General features: G+C 38.9%; 1 protein-coding gene across 1 annotated transcript; it reads right to left on the reverse strand.

Annotated features, from left to right (window-relative positions):
* Positions 1-4,081: 4,081 nt before the first annotated feature.
* MTRF1L (mitochondrial translation release factor 1 like) lies at positions 4,082-13,657 on the reverse strand (the record flags this gene model as incomplete). The annotated part of the gene is made up of 7 exons (XM_080700037.1): positions 13,396-13,657; positions 10,101-10,180; positions 9,091-9,274; positions 8,232-8,395; positions 6,402-6,519; positions 4,715-4,851; positions 4,082-4,282 (listed from the first exon to the last, which is right to left on the reverse strand). The coding sequence occupies exons 1-7, from the start codon at positions 13,652-13,654 to the stop codon at positions 4,082-4,084; spliced, it is 1,143 nt and encodes a 380-aa protein (XP_080556163.1). The 5' UTR covers positions 13,655-13,657.
* Positions 13,658-15,619: the final 1,962 nt, after the last annotated feature.

Raw genomic sequence — 15,619 nt, forward strand, 5'->3', positions numbered from 1 at the left:
CAGTGTTAAATCTTTGATGACAGATTGCATCGTATTATTAGTGATGCTGAAATTTCCCTATGTGAGTATGCCCCCAAATAGTCACAGTGCATGCTTTTGGCTCAGGTAGTGAAACCACAGGATACATGTTTCAAAATAAAACAAAATCCCTGCCGTCTGTATTTTCTCCTTTGCTTTCTCCAGCCTCAGGGACAGTTAGGACTTGGCTTTCAGTTAAATGTTAGTGCTTCTCCTTTGCTTTCTCCAGCCTCAGGGACAGTTAGGACTTGGCTTTCAGTTAAATGTTAGTGCAGTTGGTGTCAGTTCCTCTGTGTGGCTGACCCAAGAGCAGGAAAACAATTACACGGTGGCTCCATCTTTTCCTAAAATCTTTATAATTAGTTCGTCATGAAGTTCTTGCATTAATTTTCATTAAAATAATATCAGCCTTGATTACTGAAATTTCTGTCACCCCTTTAAGTTTTACGCCTGAGGCGTGTACCCCATTTGGCCTTATTCTAGCTGGCCCTGGTGCCAGGTCATGGATACTAAGCAAAGGGAAGACCAGAATTCCGGGCTAGACCTCATTAAGCAATGAGTGGAGCATGAAACCAGAGGGGTAGGTTGAGGCCAGATTCTGGGGGGCCTTCTAGTTTTCCATGTAAAATTTAGAGTTTTCTTGTTAATGTTTTGGGCAGAAGTTACATAGGGATCTTAGAAAGTTAGTAATTTGTTGGGTGAGTATTAAATCTATAAGAAGTTGTGTTTATATACCTTTGGATCTTAACAGGTAAAGTGTTTTTCAGTCTCTCCCAGCCCCCAGGAAGTCTGATTCATTATTGGAAAAATTGAAATCCCTCTGATGATATAAGGCAGTATAGCACCATGTCTTACTGCATGCTAGAATAATTTGCCATAGTCCTTTTTAGTTTATTGGGTTATTTTATCAATAACTTTAATTGATGCTTGATGTGAGCATTGATTAAAATGGAATAATGATCTTAACTGATTTTTTTTTCTTTTCAGTACTGGAGATGGAACCCAGGGTCATTGCTTTATAGAAAGGTAAATCTGGCAGCCAGAACGATAAGAGCAGAGAGAGGGTTCAGGCCAAAGACAGGTGACTCTTTAAAGGTGGTCTACCGTGGAGCGTGTTTTCTAAGCAGAGGGGGCAGCACAAGCAAAGGCAGGCCAGAGTGACAAAGCTTGGTTTGTAATTAAGATAGCTGTGTAATTGTGTGGTTTTTACAAATATATACAGATTCAAGGTCCCTTAGAGTGTTAACTTAGGATTCCAGTGTGCTTCTACTGAAATAATTTTGGGGTTGTATTCTTACCTTTTCATGGGTGTCCAGAATTACATTTAGTCATCTAGGAATAATTAATGAGTGATGTAAGAGCCATTTTAAGTTCACAGATAAAAATTTGTCAATTATTCTGCATTGTGTTCATGATACGCCTCCTTAAACACACTTTAAAATTTACTAATTTTTTGCTGTGCTAGGGATTGAGCCCAGGCCTTCAAACATGCTAAGCCCTCGTTTCACCATTGAGCTACATCCCTGGCCCCCGATATTTAGATTTATCTTCTTAAAATCACATTTATTTTAGTTGTTTATTTTCTTGTTCATTCTGATGCACAGGGAGTTTTAAATTTTCCTTTTCACCTTAATTAGACCCACTCTCAAACTTGGTTTTGGGGGCAAGGGTTAAAGGAATGGAAAGGGATGAGTCAGAGAACACGCACATTTTAACAGCTTTCCCTTCTTTACAGAATGAAGTCCAACATTCAAGAGTCTTTATGGTCTCAATCTAACTTATTAAAAGAGGTAAGGGGAAATAATAGTACATTGCAGTATTAAATCACATCTAGATATGTGCCTTTTGTTCAAAACTAAGGAAATGACAGAGTAGCAGCAAACAGCAGGTAACACTGAATAGAGTTGGTCCGTCCTGCTGTTTTCTTGAGTTGCAAGGTCACTAAAGTTCCATTCCCCAACTCTTCTTCAGAAGGTAGAAGTGTCTTCCAGAGATTTCAGGGGAGAAGGATTCTCTTAAAGTCCTCTGATTTATATAACCACTGGCCAGCTTTAAAAGCCTTGCTAGCTTTTAATTTTTGTTTACCTTCTTCCTTTGCAAAGCATGGGGTGAGACGATGAATGATCAGTATAAATCACACTGCATATTACAAGCTGGGCTTTAAAGGAAATTGAGGTAATGATTACTTAAAAATAAATACCTGATAGTATAGTTTTGAATTTATATAATACATACTATGCTCAAGAAACTCATTCTACTGTTGAGTCTAACACATGGTGGAAGTGTGACAACTTGGGAGTTTCTTTAATCATGCTGCTTTAATGGCGGTCGTTTTCTCTAAAAATTTTGCCTTGTAAATACCACAAATTAAGCATTATGTACATATTACCTAGTGGGGGGAGCTTTACATTCTTAGTTTGACCCTCATGTTGAAAAAATTTGAGTCATTTCCAGTTTTTCCTACGTCTTGAGTACCTGAAGTGTGCTACAGTTGTTTATCAAATGTACTTCTCTGTTACTCTCGCAAGGTCTTTTATAGGTATGTATTTCTAAGAAACATGGCTGGGCTCTCCTTCCCTGGGGTCCCACATCTCTGGAGTCAGTCATCGTAGAGCTGTGTATAACCACTTGGTGCCCATGGAAAAGTAATTTCTTTTGTGACTAAGGGCTGATTGAGTGATGTGTGACTGTATGCCTCTATCGTCTTGTACTCCATTAAGATAAATGACAATGCACCAATAAAAATTTTTTTAAAAAATCAAAGATTATGCTGATTTCTTAGGCTCGTTTTCAGTTGTAAATTCTTTAGTGTAAATTCATTTGTCTCACCTATCACTTTTCAGGGATTGTAGTACAGTAAAAGCATTGCAGCATTCAAACATGGCTTGTTTAAATATGTAATTTTAGCCGGGCGTGGTGGCGCACGCTTGTAATCCCCGAGCTTGGGAAGCGGAGACAGGAGGATCACGCAGGTTCGAAGCCAGCTGTGCTAGCGTAAGAGACCCTGTTTCAAAAATATAAAATAGGTCTGGGAGTGTAGCCTGGAGGAAGAAGGGCTTCCAGGAACCCCAGTACCACCAAAAAAAAAAAAAAAAAAAAAAATGTAATTTTAGTGACCGTGATGCTAAGTCACAGGAAAGGGGCAGGATACTCAGAACTGCTCTTTTGATTTCTGACTTTTAGTTTTCAGGAAGTACTGAGTAGGAAAACTTAAAAGTCACCACAGTATACAGCTTGATCTTCTCAAGTAAAATCCAGTGCAGTCTTATAAAGCGGTGGGAGATACAGCTCTTCTGGATTAAGAGAAATTTGAGATAAAAGCCACCAAATTTCATGCATAATCCTTAATTGGAGCTTATTTTGAAGGAGGCAGCTCTGACACGTTTTGGGGATGAAATACGGAAATATGAATTATTGGGTATTTCAAGACACTTGAGGTTTGCTGTAATCCTGGTGTGATAATATAGCTTATGTGGAATGATTTCATCTTTTTAAAGTGCAGGCTGAAATATTTAAGGGTGATATGTTAGTGTTGTCATTTAAACACTAAAGAAGCATCAAAGCATATTGCCAAACTAGGCAATGAATCTGAATGTTTGTGCCAATTAAGTCTATTATCCCTCAGCAGCAAAGTCACCTTGTTACTTGACCCTGTGATGCTGGAGCTACCGTGTTTGTCCACTTGTGTCCCAATAACAATACATGAGACTAGATCACTTATAAAGAACAGATCTGCAGGCAGGTGTGGTGGCACACACTTGTAACCAGCATTTGGGAGGCTGGGACAGGAGGATCAAGTGGTTCAGACAGCCTCAGCAACCCAGTGGGACCCTGTTTCAAAAAAAAAGAAAGAAAGAAAGAATAAAAAATAGGGCTGGGGGTGTAGCTCAAAAGTAGAATGCCGCTGGGTTCCATTCCCAGGACAGCAATAAATAAATAAACAACAAATGTATTTCTCACAGTTCTGGAGTATGCAAAGTCTAAGATGAAAGTGCCAGTATTTACATCCAATGATTTGCTACTGAGCTTTCAAGCCAACAAAATATTTTAATAATAAATCAAACTAAGCTTTTTTGGAAATGACATCTACTAAGGACTCATAATCAGAACACTCCTTCAGTGACTGTATGAGTTCATCCAGCAGGTGGTCTCCTTGCATAAAAGTTTCAAGATCGTGCACTGATCTGCTTATTCTGTGATCTGTGACCCGGTTCTGTGGAAAATTGTATGTTCTTATTTTTTCTGATCTTCCTTTAGTTCCAACCTATGTAACATAAAACAAAGAAACAGGACACAAATTAGTGACAAATTAAGCCTGTAAATTTAGTCTATTGGAAATTAAGTTCTAAATGTTTTAAATCCCCAAATGACATGTGGGAACATGATACAGAAGAAGAATGTGAGCATAAAGTCAGACAAATTAGTATCAGAATCCTATCTCTGCTACTCCAATGCTCTATTACTTCAATGTGGAACTTTAATTCCAATATCCATAAAATACAGAAAATGTAAAATGCAAATATTTATCTCTACACAGAGATGTATAAAAATATATCTCACCTGATGTGTTGACCAAGTGATGACTACCTAAGTTGAGAAGTCCTAACAAAAGGACTCTTATTAAGTTACAAAATTAAATATCAAACCGAGTTATCTAAAGATATTTCTATCCTTTAGAAGCATTTAAAATTGTTACCTGGATCTTCCTAGCACTGTATCTTTTACTTGTTTCTTCCTCTAGACGCATGCTGTACAGCTTTGCACGTAGCTTTTTCATAGCCAACTCTCTGTTTTTCAGTTGCGATCTCTCTTGTTGACATTCAGAAACAACACCTGAAAAGTGTTATGATAATTAAAGAGTTTTAATACAAAAGTCTTATTATCAAGTAATATTCCGTTTCCTTTAAAAAACTCAGGACTGTAACTATAAAGAATTTAAACTTAAGTTTTCAGTTAACTTAAATGTGCAGTTCTAATGTACATTGAAAGCATACTAAACATTAAACAATTTAACATAATTTTCCCAGACCCTTAGATAGCTACTATAGCGAGTCTGCTAACCATTATGTTTTTTTTTTTATCACATCTAAACCCCTATAATAACACTTATAAAAAACTTAGTTCTACCTAGTAGCAGTGTACTTTTAAAATATTTAGGTATAGTTCCTTTGCCTAATTACCTAGAATCAGAATTTCTGAAGGTCTGTGAATGAACTTAGTGGAAAGGAGCTCCTGTAATTATATGCAAAACTTTGCATGTGTGTATGTATGCATGTTTTTTTCTTCCCTTTTTTTGGGTGGTATTGGGGATGGAATCCAGGGACTTTCTACTTCTGAGCTTCAACCTCAGATCTATTTTTTATTCTTTATTAAAATTGTGCGCTGCATCTGTCCTTCCTTCCTTCCTTCCTTCCTTCCTTCCTTCCTTCCTTCCTTCCTTCCTTAATGTGCGTGGCAATGGGGACTGAATCCAGGGGCATTATACCTCCAACCTACACCTCCCTCCCATCCTATTTTAGTCTTTTTTTGGGGTGGTGGTGGTGGTACTGGGGTTCCTAGAAGCCCTTCTACCTCCGGGCTACACCTCAGACCTATTTTATATTTTTATTTGGAAACAGGGTCTCTTAAGCCAGCGAGGCTGGCTTCGAACCAGAGTGATCCTCCTCTCTCCTAAGCGCAGGGATTACAGGCATATGCCACCATACCTGCCTTATTCTTTATTTTGAAACAGAGTCTCACTAAGTTGCAGGGGGCCTCACAGGTTGCTGAGGCTGGCTGTGAACCTGGAATCCTTCTGTCTCAGCCTCCCCAGTACTGGGATTACAAATGTGCACTGCCATGCCCAGCATACATGTATGTTTCTGGGGAAGCCGTCAAATATGTTTGTTTTCTCAAAGAAATCTATTTTACTCTCCTGAAAAAAGGCTAAGAACTACGGAGATTAACCATTTTCTGTTAAGGAACCTTTCAAAATTATTTCACTGTGAGCATTTTTTTGTTTTCATTTTCAGCTTAATTTTTTTGGTCTTTTTTTGTCTTTGTGGAACTGGGGCTCAAACCCAGCGTGTTGAGTTTGCAAAGCAAGCACTTTGCCAACAGCTAAAATGATTAAGTAAACTCCAGAAAGCCAAGGCAAAGATTATTCACACTTCTCTTCCTCGTCATTAGTATGGAAAATCCCTAGGCTCAGCTCTCCCCCTTTTTTTGCTTTTAAATTATCCTCTAAAGTGTCAGCTACAGATTCTAAATAAATCAAATAATAACAGTCCTTAATTGTACGTATTCCTTTGTTAAAAGACGGTCTATTTTGGTGGAAAAACTAGTCAAGCACTTCAGAAATAGATTTTCCTTCAGTGTTTTATGTTGAACAAGTAAGCACGTACCTGTTGGAAGATGGACGATGCGGACAGCACTATCCGTGGTATTCACATGCTGACCTCCAGCTCCACTGGCTCGTTTAGTATCAATTCTCAAATCTTTAGGATGAATCACCAGATTAATCTATGCAATGAAGAAACGTTGAAGCTTTTAAAAATCATACCAAGCCGGGCGTGGTGGCGCACGCTTGTAATCCCCGCGCTTGGGAGGCGGAGACAGGAGGATAGCACAGGTTCGAAGCCAGCCGCGCTGGCCTAAGAGACCCTGTTTTAAAAATATAAAATAGGTCTGGGAGTGTAGCCCGGAGGTAGAAGGGCTTCCAGGAACCCCAGTACCACCAAAAAAAAAAAATAATAATAAATAAATAATAAATAAATTAATAAAAATCATACCAACCATGTATATAAAGGCAAGTACTACCAATTTATAAATGTCATATATAAAATTGCATATAAGATTTAAAAGAATTAATCTAAGATTAGAGTAACTTAAACTGTTTTTTTTCCTTTTTAGAGAAAATCTATACAGAAAAAAAAAAAAAAACCCCTTCTAATCCTCAAAAACTGGGCTTCTCTGTAAATTACTTACAAGAGGACTTATTAGCTACTGTTAAAAACGTGTGTAGATGAGCTAAAGATTCTGTGGGATACTTTAAAGAAGAAAGAACAATACTAGCTTCAGTACAGGAAAGACGTATTTTGTTTCAAGCATTTGGAGGCTAAGCTGAAGCAAACAAGGGCAAGGCAAGAAGCTGAGGGTGCAGGCTGGCTGCAGTGGGCCCACAGCAGGATGATGCCATCAGGGTTGCAACCAGGAACGTGCAGTTTCTAAGCTATGCTGCATGATAAACAATTAGGACTGCTCTGAGACAGGTCCGTGACCCTGGCAGCAAGACTCCCATCACTCCCGAAGCCCTCCTGTCTCACTGCTAGAAATAGAGGAGATAGGATCTCCTGCCTCCCATCACTGCCTGAAAGGACTACCATCTCCAAGAGGCTTAACCAAGTGGCTGGTACCTAGATGCCCACTCCACCCTCCCCTAACTGTGCTGTTCCTCCTCTAGGCTTTGCACAAATATCCAAATCAAACTCCAGAAACCCCATTAGAGTGCGTCAAACAATGTTTTTTCCCAAAAAAATTAAAAGAAAACTTCAATTAAACTTCCCTCTTCTCAAACCATTTATACTTCATTATGAAAGTATTTCTCCTCAGAAGAAGAGAAATTAAACAACAAAGAAATTCCAAACTGCTTTCTTACAAATAGACTTGAGAATTTGCTTTGAGACAATAAAAGTATATTTATAATAAACACGTCAACAATGTTTTTTCTGTGGTAGTAGGGAATAAACCCTGGGGCATTCTACCTCTACTTGATACCCCTGCCCTTTCTATTTTGAAACAGGGTCTCATTAAATTTCAGAGGGCTTCACTAAAAGTTGCCAAGGCTAGCCAGGTAGCCTGCAATCCGCCTCAGTTTCTCAAGTACTGGGATTACAAGCCTGTGTCACCAGTTAGCTTAACAGTGTTTTGATTTTAATAACTTGAGAACCAGTCACACAAAACAAAGTCCTTATGTGGGCAACCAGTCCATATTTAGATCAGTTAATGTTTTCCTGTAAAGACGGTCTCACAGTGTCCTTTAGTGGTGGAGAAAAACAGACAATACAAGACTGAATCCTTTGTAAGTCCCTAATTCTGACCATCAATTATAAAATGGTACATTTTACAATAAGATAATAGATTCTAAAATATGTGAGGAAGGCCTAATAAGAAAAAGAGATACTCAATTCATTAAATTCTTGCGCGCTACTGGGGAGAGCAAGGCCCTGCCTTACCTCAGCGGGCTGGGGCAGCACTGCCACAGTCATGGTGCTGGTGTGAATGCGGCCTTGCCTCTCTGTTTTGGGCACTCTCTGTACTCTGTGTACCCCTCCTTCGAATTTCATGTATTTATAGGCTGCTGGCCCCGCAATGCTGGCAGATGCGTGTCTGAGGCCACCTTGAAAATATAGTGAGAGTAAATTCTTTTTATTATTCCTGCCATTTTTAAATAATAACCATTATATCCATTATCTTGAAATATATTTTAAAAGAACCACCACAAAATATAAGCAGAGAAAACTGGGTATGGTGGTGCAGGCCTGTAATCCCAGTAGTTGAGAGGCTAGACCGAAGGATTATAGGTTCAAAGACAGCCTCATCAACCTAGTTAGACCCTGTTTCAAAATAAAAACGAAACAGAACTGGGGGTATAGGTCAGAGGTAGAATGCTCTGCCATCAATTCTCAGTGTCATTAAAATTAAAAACAACTAAAACTTATAAGCAGAGATTGCAAACATATTAAACAACTTTTCAAGTTGATTGCTATTTAATATTTTAATACTTAATCTTTACTTCTTATAATTATTAACATAAAGTATTTGTGGTGCTAATGAACTCACACCAATGACACATCTAAGATACCACTTTTAAAGACTACTATTTAATGCTTCATGAAAGACCATCACATTTTATGGGTCATTTCAGAATTGTGAGTTTGCATTCAAAATTGTCCAGTAAGTGATGAGCATAAGACAACTTAAGACTTTTTACAAACAAGTTCTAAAGCCCAGTCATGGTCTTGCAAACCTGTTTCCTAGGACACATGAGGATAAATTTTATCATCACTTTACCAAATGGAAGAGTTTACTTACCTATTTCACTTGGAAAATACTCCAGGGTTTCAAAGTGCCATCTTTTAAAAGCAGCATACTGCTGATACATATGGAACATCTCTGAAGTGAACAGCATGGCCTCCTGGCCCCCGACGCCTGCCGTCACCTCCAGGATCAGGTCGTTTCCATCCGTTTCTTCTGAGGGAACCAAAAGTAAGACAATCTGTAAATACAAAAAATTACCTTTCCTATAACTAACGATTATTTAAAACGTACCCAAAAAAGCTAAATACAAAAATTTTAAATAGCCAACCTCAATTTCTCTAAGTATATATTTTAGTTTTGTTCAACTATCTTTCCAAAAATGCAAAACTTTTACAAAGTATTAATGTTATATTATAAAATTCATCTAAAACTTACACAGGCTTTTTATTTCTCCTTGATACATGCTTTGTACCAGTTCTTTATCCAGTTAGTAAGAATTAAGGGCTTGTTGTGAATAGGGCATTAGACTGCGTATAGAATGTAAAAAAAAAAAAAAGATTCTAGCTCTAGTCTGAAGTTCAGGCCTAAATGGAAGAAAAATGAAAGTATGCAAATTACATTTGTGTTTTTAAGCTTCCATCATATGGAAGAGCATTTTGCAACTTTAGGACTGGCACTCCAACAGTGCTAGAGAAGCAAAAATACACCCAAACAGATGCAGACCCTGCAGTCTGCCATCACTTTATAACCGCTCCCGCCTACTCTGCACACAGAGGGGAAATAGGCCAATATTCTACTGCCTTCCTAGAAAATACTAATCATGTAACATTTGTCTTTTTGTTAGAGCTCTACAATCCTTTTTGTATATAAAAACAGGACCACACACGATGTATCTTTTCCTGCTTTAAAAGCCAGTTATTAACAGTGATATCAGCAATAGATTTAATTTTGTACTAACAAATTTAAATAGTAACAAGCTTAATACTTCTAGTTTTTAAAAACCTCTAGTAAAGTACATAGGAAATAATGGCACTATTGCATTATTCTTTATATTAATACTATACCTGATGCTTCAACTGAGTTATTTCTTTTTGACACAAAGTTATTTCATTCTCTGCAAGTTTCCTTAAATCTTCATTCTCATCTAAGAAAAAAAAAAGGTAGCATTTAAATTTTCTTAGTGTTAAACCATCAAGAGACTTCAAGGCAATAGGTTTCCTATTATTGTAGCTGAAGGGAAAAATGTCCATCTTGTCCTTTTAATAATTTCCATTAATTAAAAGTAGCATTTTATACATTAGTTTTTATAAGCATGTAGCTGTAAGACAACAAACATTTTTTTTCTAATGAAACAAGAAAGCACAGTAAAACTAAAACTAAAGAGCATCTTTAGGAAAATATATAGAAACCAGGTAAAATTTTTCATAATTTTATTAATAAACTTTTTTTAGTTTTTTAACTTAGGCTACATAACAAAGGAACACACTTAACTTGTTAGGAAGACCAAAAGGGACATGAAAGGTTTTATCAGTTAAACTAAAATTGAATAAAAAAGTAGAAAATTGTCATTTCAGTAAATATTTCCCTAGTATAAGTATCTTATGTAATGTTTATGTGACTGACTTGTCTCTACTCCTCTCTGACTTTACCCTTACTGCTGCTTTATCTTTGAATTTTTATTTTTGATTTACAAAATATATTTCCTTATTTCTCTATCCTATAAAAAATACACAGCCCACAAAAAAGAGAGATAGGGAAATATTTTTTTTAGCTATTACAGATTTTTCTTTCTGCAAAAGATCACTCTCTATATCCTTATCTATTAAGAACCAACCATGCTGGGAACTGGACAGTGCATACCTAAGAGCTACCCTTAAGGCAGGATTAGAGATAATTTTAGTTTCTTTAGATTTTTCCACAGTAGGAAAAAACTCAAATAATAACAATCCAAAATACCATTTGATTAAAATAGTATTACCTTGAAAGAGTTATTTTTTTTGGTTTTTGGGTTGGACAAAGGAAAAAAGGAAGACTCAAGAAATAATCAAGTAAGAAGCACTGGTAGAAAGTAGAAAACTATTTGGGAAAGAGTATGGTATGGAAATTTGGTGAAGTAGACACCGGGTAAGAATTAGAAAAAGGAAAAGTGAATTCTAGCTTATGCTCAATGACGAACATTCTCTTAGGGCAGCACACCAGCTTTTCTTGATCAGGTTACATCAAAAGTAAAAATGAAATGAATATTATCATTTAAATGTAATTAATATCAAAATGTTAATTTTTATACCAAGTCTTTGAAATCTGTATGTATTTTGTACTCAGAGTACATCTTAATTCAGACGAGCGCCATTACAGAGATTCAATCACCACGGGCGGCTTCTGGCTACTGTATTGGACAGTGCAGCTCTAGAGGGTTTAGGCTTAAGTTATTCACGGCAATATTCCCTGGATCTTTAATTTTTATTTCAATAACATAAGGTACCTTAAGTTTACTGTATATCTAACTACACTTTCCCTATTTTAAAGGGGAAAAGTAATTCCTTAATATCTCCTCTTCCTATACAAAATGCTGACGATAATATACTAGATTTAGTATTTCTCTTGTTAAACCTAATTTATTTCTGAAATTAGATTACACAATTACATTAACACTACTTTTATTAAAATTATCAGTGGCAAATTAACAAATATGAAGACTTACTTAGTGTGAGCTCAAAAAGTAACCTCGACCTTTCTAAGGTCAGGTACTAACAATCCCTTACTTCTCAAAACTTTAATTGGTTTCTATTTCATTTATGCAACTGGTTCAGGGTCCTAAAGCTCTGCCAGTTCTTTGTAGCTCTCAAAGCTTTCTACTCTGCCTGCTCCTCAAATATAATGCGGTGTATTTCTTTTTTCCTTTTTTTCTGGTGGTACTGGGGTTCCTGGAAACCCTTCTACCTCCGAGCTACACTCCCAGATCTATTTTTTTTTTCCTCCAGTCTCCACCTCCCAAGCATGGGGATTACAAGATTGCGCCACCATGCCTGGCTGTGGTGTGTATTTCTGGACTTAGCTTTGTTTGCATCTGTACAGGTGTTCATGAACATTCTCATCTGCTTTTGGGGGGAGAGGAGTACTAGGAATTGAATCCAGAGGTATTCTACCTCTGAGATATACCTCTAGCTCTACTATTTTTTTTTATTTTCAAATGATCTAATTGGTGGAGGACCTCTCTAAGTTAAGACTGGCTGTAAACTTGCAATGCTCCTGTCTCAACCCCCCAAGTAATGTGATTACAGGTTGGGCCACAAAGCCCCAAGGTACATGCAGCTTTTTTCCTTAATCAGACTCTCACTTAGACTACTGTATTAATCTCGTTTTTCATAATCTCTCCAGTCCCATTCTAGTATCACATTTAAACGGCTACAAATCATGCTTCCCATGTGACAAAAATGAATTCTCTCACACCTCAATCTAAAAGCTTCTGCTGGCAACCTCTTAGCTTCGTATTTGACACTCCTTACAAAAGAGTTCCAACCTATCTTTCTTGGCTAGCAAAAGAGTATAGGTATTAGAAGCTTGAGGTTTGGACTAGAGTAGGTCCAATGCCAACTCCATTCTATAAGCTGTGTGTAACCTTAGGCCAAATTATTCTACCTCTACTCCTCAGGCTCTTCCTCTGTAAGGGATCAGGTTTAACTCTTACTACATCCTCTAAGGGTAGGTCCACACCTCTGCAACACCTGGCCAACAACATCTCCCTTTCCTATCTCTTTGCTCATCTATTTATATCTGTTCTCACTCATCAGCTGTTATTTGTCTTCCAATAAACTGCAACCCTCTCTAGATCTTTGTTGGCCAAACTGTGACCCAGGTACCAGCAGCTTGGCATCCTAAGGAATTGATAATAATGTAGACATCTGAGCCCCTATCTCAGATTCTAATGCACGAGAACCACCTGGGGAAGCTTGTTGACATTGCATATCCCTGGATGTCAGTTCTTGAGCCAGAAATCTGACTTTTAACGAGCACCGCTCCTCGCACGGCTGCAAATTGTGTCCACACTACACTGGAACACTGGCCTGGAGCCCATCAAGCGGAGAGTGCCTTATTGGTCTTCCTTGAGCAAAGGAGCTCCTGCCAGAGAATAGGCATCCAAGAAACTTCAACTTCTGAGGTGGGAGCGGAGCTCTGTGGCAAGCGAGCACGGAACGAGGACGAGGTCAGACGCAGCTAAGGACACCTGACCTCTGATCAGAAGCAAAAAGGGCTGCACGGGAGTGAACGCCAACCCAGCGCTGTGGACACCTGCTGCGGCTGAGCCGAAAGGGCAGACGGAGAGTCAGGAGTCGGCCCGGCGCCCCCGCCCGGCCTTACCTTGCAGCAAGAGCTCGGTCTCCCGCAGCTCCTGCTCCTTGGAGCTCAGGAGTTGGGCCGCGGCCACCAGCTCGGGCCTCCATGCCGGCGCCGGGGCTTGCGATGCCGCCTGCCGCTCGAGGAATGTCCGCAGGGGTCCGCCGCGGACGAACAGCTCCTCGAGCGGCAGGCCGCCTCCGCTGAGGGACCTGCGGGCCGGGACGTGAGCCCCGCCGGCCCACAGACTGCGCGCGGCGCCCCAAAGCAGTCGGGCCCGCATAGCCAGGCCGAAGCCGCGGCATCCGGGCTGGACCGGAAGTTCCGGGCGGAGCAAGTCTCGTGATGCTGCACGAGATCTGGAGATAGGGGCGGGAGTTTGCCTTTTGGAATCGAGCGCATGCGCGGGTTTTAATGTTCTTCCCGGAAGCGTTGTTGAAGACTTCCGGCTGAGCGTGAGAAAAACTGCCCCGGAGTGCTAGAAGCTGTCCGAGGCCTCAGGGACATCTACGCACCCTCGTGCGGAGCTCGACGCTCCGGGCCCTCGGCCTATGGGATAGGAAGAGGAAGCAGTAAAGGCAGCCACCGATGGTTATTATATAATCTTCTGTTTGAAAGCCCGGCCTCTGGGCTGCGGCTGCGCCTCAATGGTAGAGTGCTTGCCTGGCCTGCTCCTGGCCCTTTGCTCAGTGCCCAGCCACACACAGGCCTCAGCCCAGTTACCTCCTCAGAGTCAGCAGACAGCGGGTAGGAGCTGAGATCACTCAAGTTTTTAGGTATAATGCTTTGCAGTTTTCAAAGTGCTGATTTCACACCCCACAAGAGAATTGGACATGAAGTAATAAATAGAACCCCCCAAGCACCAGGGAATGAAGAGGGGTGAATCTTCAATATGGGAATTCCCACTACCTCAGTTGGACAGGGTGCACTAAAGTGACTCATTGTTGAGAGGTCACTTTACTGGGATAACTTCTAATTTATTGTTTTCTAAAACGGACAGTAAAGAATGGGAGTGTTTACCCAGATTGCAATACCCCTCGCCCATGTAGCCAAGTGTAAGATCCTTTAAAAGATGAATTGGAGCCGGGCTTGGCACATGTTTATAATCCCAGTCTTGGGAGGCTGAGAAAAGAGGATCGCAGGTTCCAAGACAGACTCAGCAAATAGTGGGACTCTAATCAACCTAGTGAGATTCTGTTTAAAAGTAAAATTAGGGCTGGAGGGTGTGTATCTGGGAGGTAGAATGCCCCTTGGTAGAATGCTCCAGGGTTCAATCCCCAGGACCCCCACCCACACACACACACACAGCTAATATATAGAAAGCAAAAGCAGTTTTGCTACTTAAAACAATTATCTCACTTCTTTATCTTTGTGTATTCAAGCTACATGACTTTATAAAGTTGATTTGCTATTAAGTGAAAGCTATTTTAAATCACATCTGAGAACAGAATAGAATAGAATGGGTTGGTCAGGTCGTTTATATCTCTGTTAGAGTTTTCTAACTCTAAACTCAGAATATATTTTATACCATAGAAATAAATGGTGGGAGTAATTTGAATTCATGCTAAAACTTTTCAGCTGAATTCTCAAAACATAAGTTATTTCAAGAATATATTTTATTTGTAAAAGGTGCAAAATTTTAATAAGCAATAATAAGCTTATAGGATAATGTAAAGAATCCAGCCAGAAATTATTTTCCCTTAGATGCATAAGGAATTTAAGCAACACATAGAAATGTACCCTTTATTCCTACTGTGTTACACCAATGAGGAAACAGTAACTTGGCTAAGGATACATCGGTGAATTCTTTATTAATTCAAAACATTTTAAAAAAGTGTAATGCTTACGCATTTTACAATGATATTCATAGGTTTCCACAATATAGTTTAATGAAAACAGCTGTTGAACGATATACTTTGAAAATTCAAATATACTTAGTTTGAAACTTCTGATTTTTCTTACATTATTGTCATGCTCAAATTCTATTACATGGTGAAAATTCTAACATTTTTAGGAAGTATATTATTGTACATAGATTAAATGATGAAACAGATTCCAGGAAAGGGAATAAAACCCAGAATAATTTAATCTGGAGAAAAGATAATCTGAATTATCTATTCACTTAATGAGTACCTACAGTTATTTTGGCACTGCAAAATAACTAAGGATGGTACCTCTTAGGTTGTATTCATGCACTCCAAACTTCTTTATAGTCCACTAATAAATATTGGTGGAGTCCAAATTATGA

Source organism: Muscardinus avellanarius (assembly GCF_963383645.1).
Source record: "Muscardinus avellanarius genome assembly, chromosome: 8".
NCBI classification, from domain to species: domain Eukaryota; kingdom Metazoa; phylum Chordata; class Mammalia; order Rodentia; family Gliridae; genus Muscardinus; species Muscardinus avellanarius.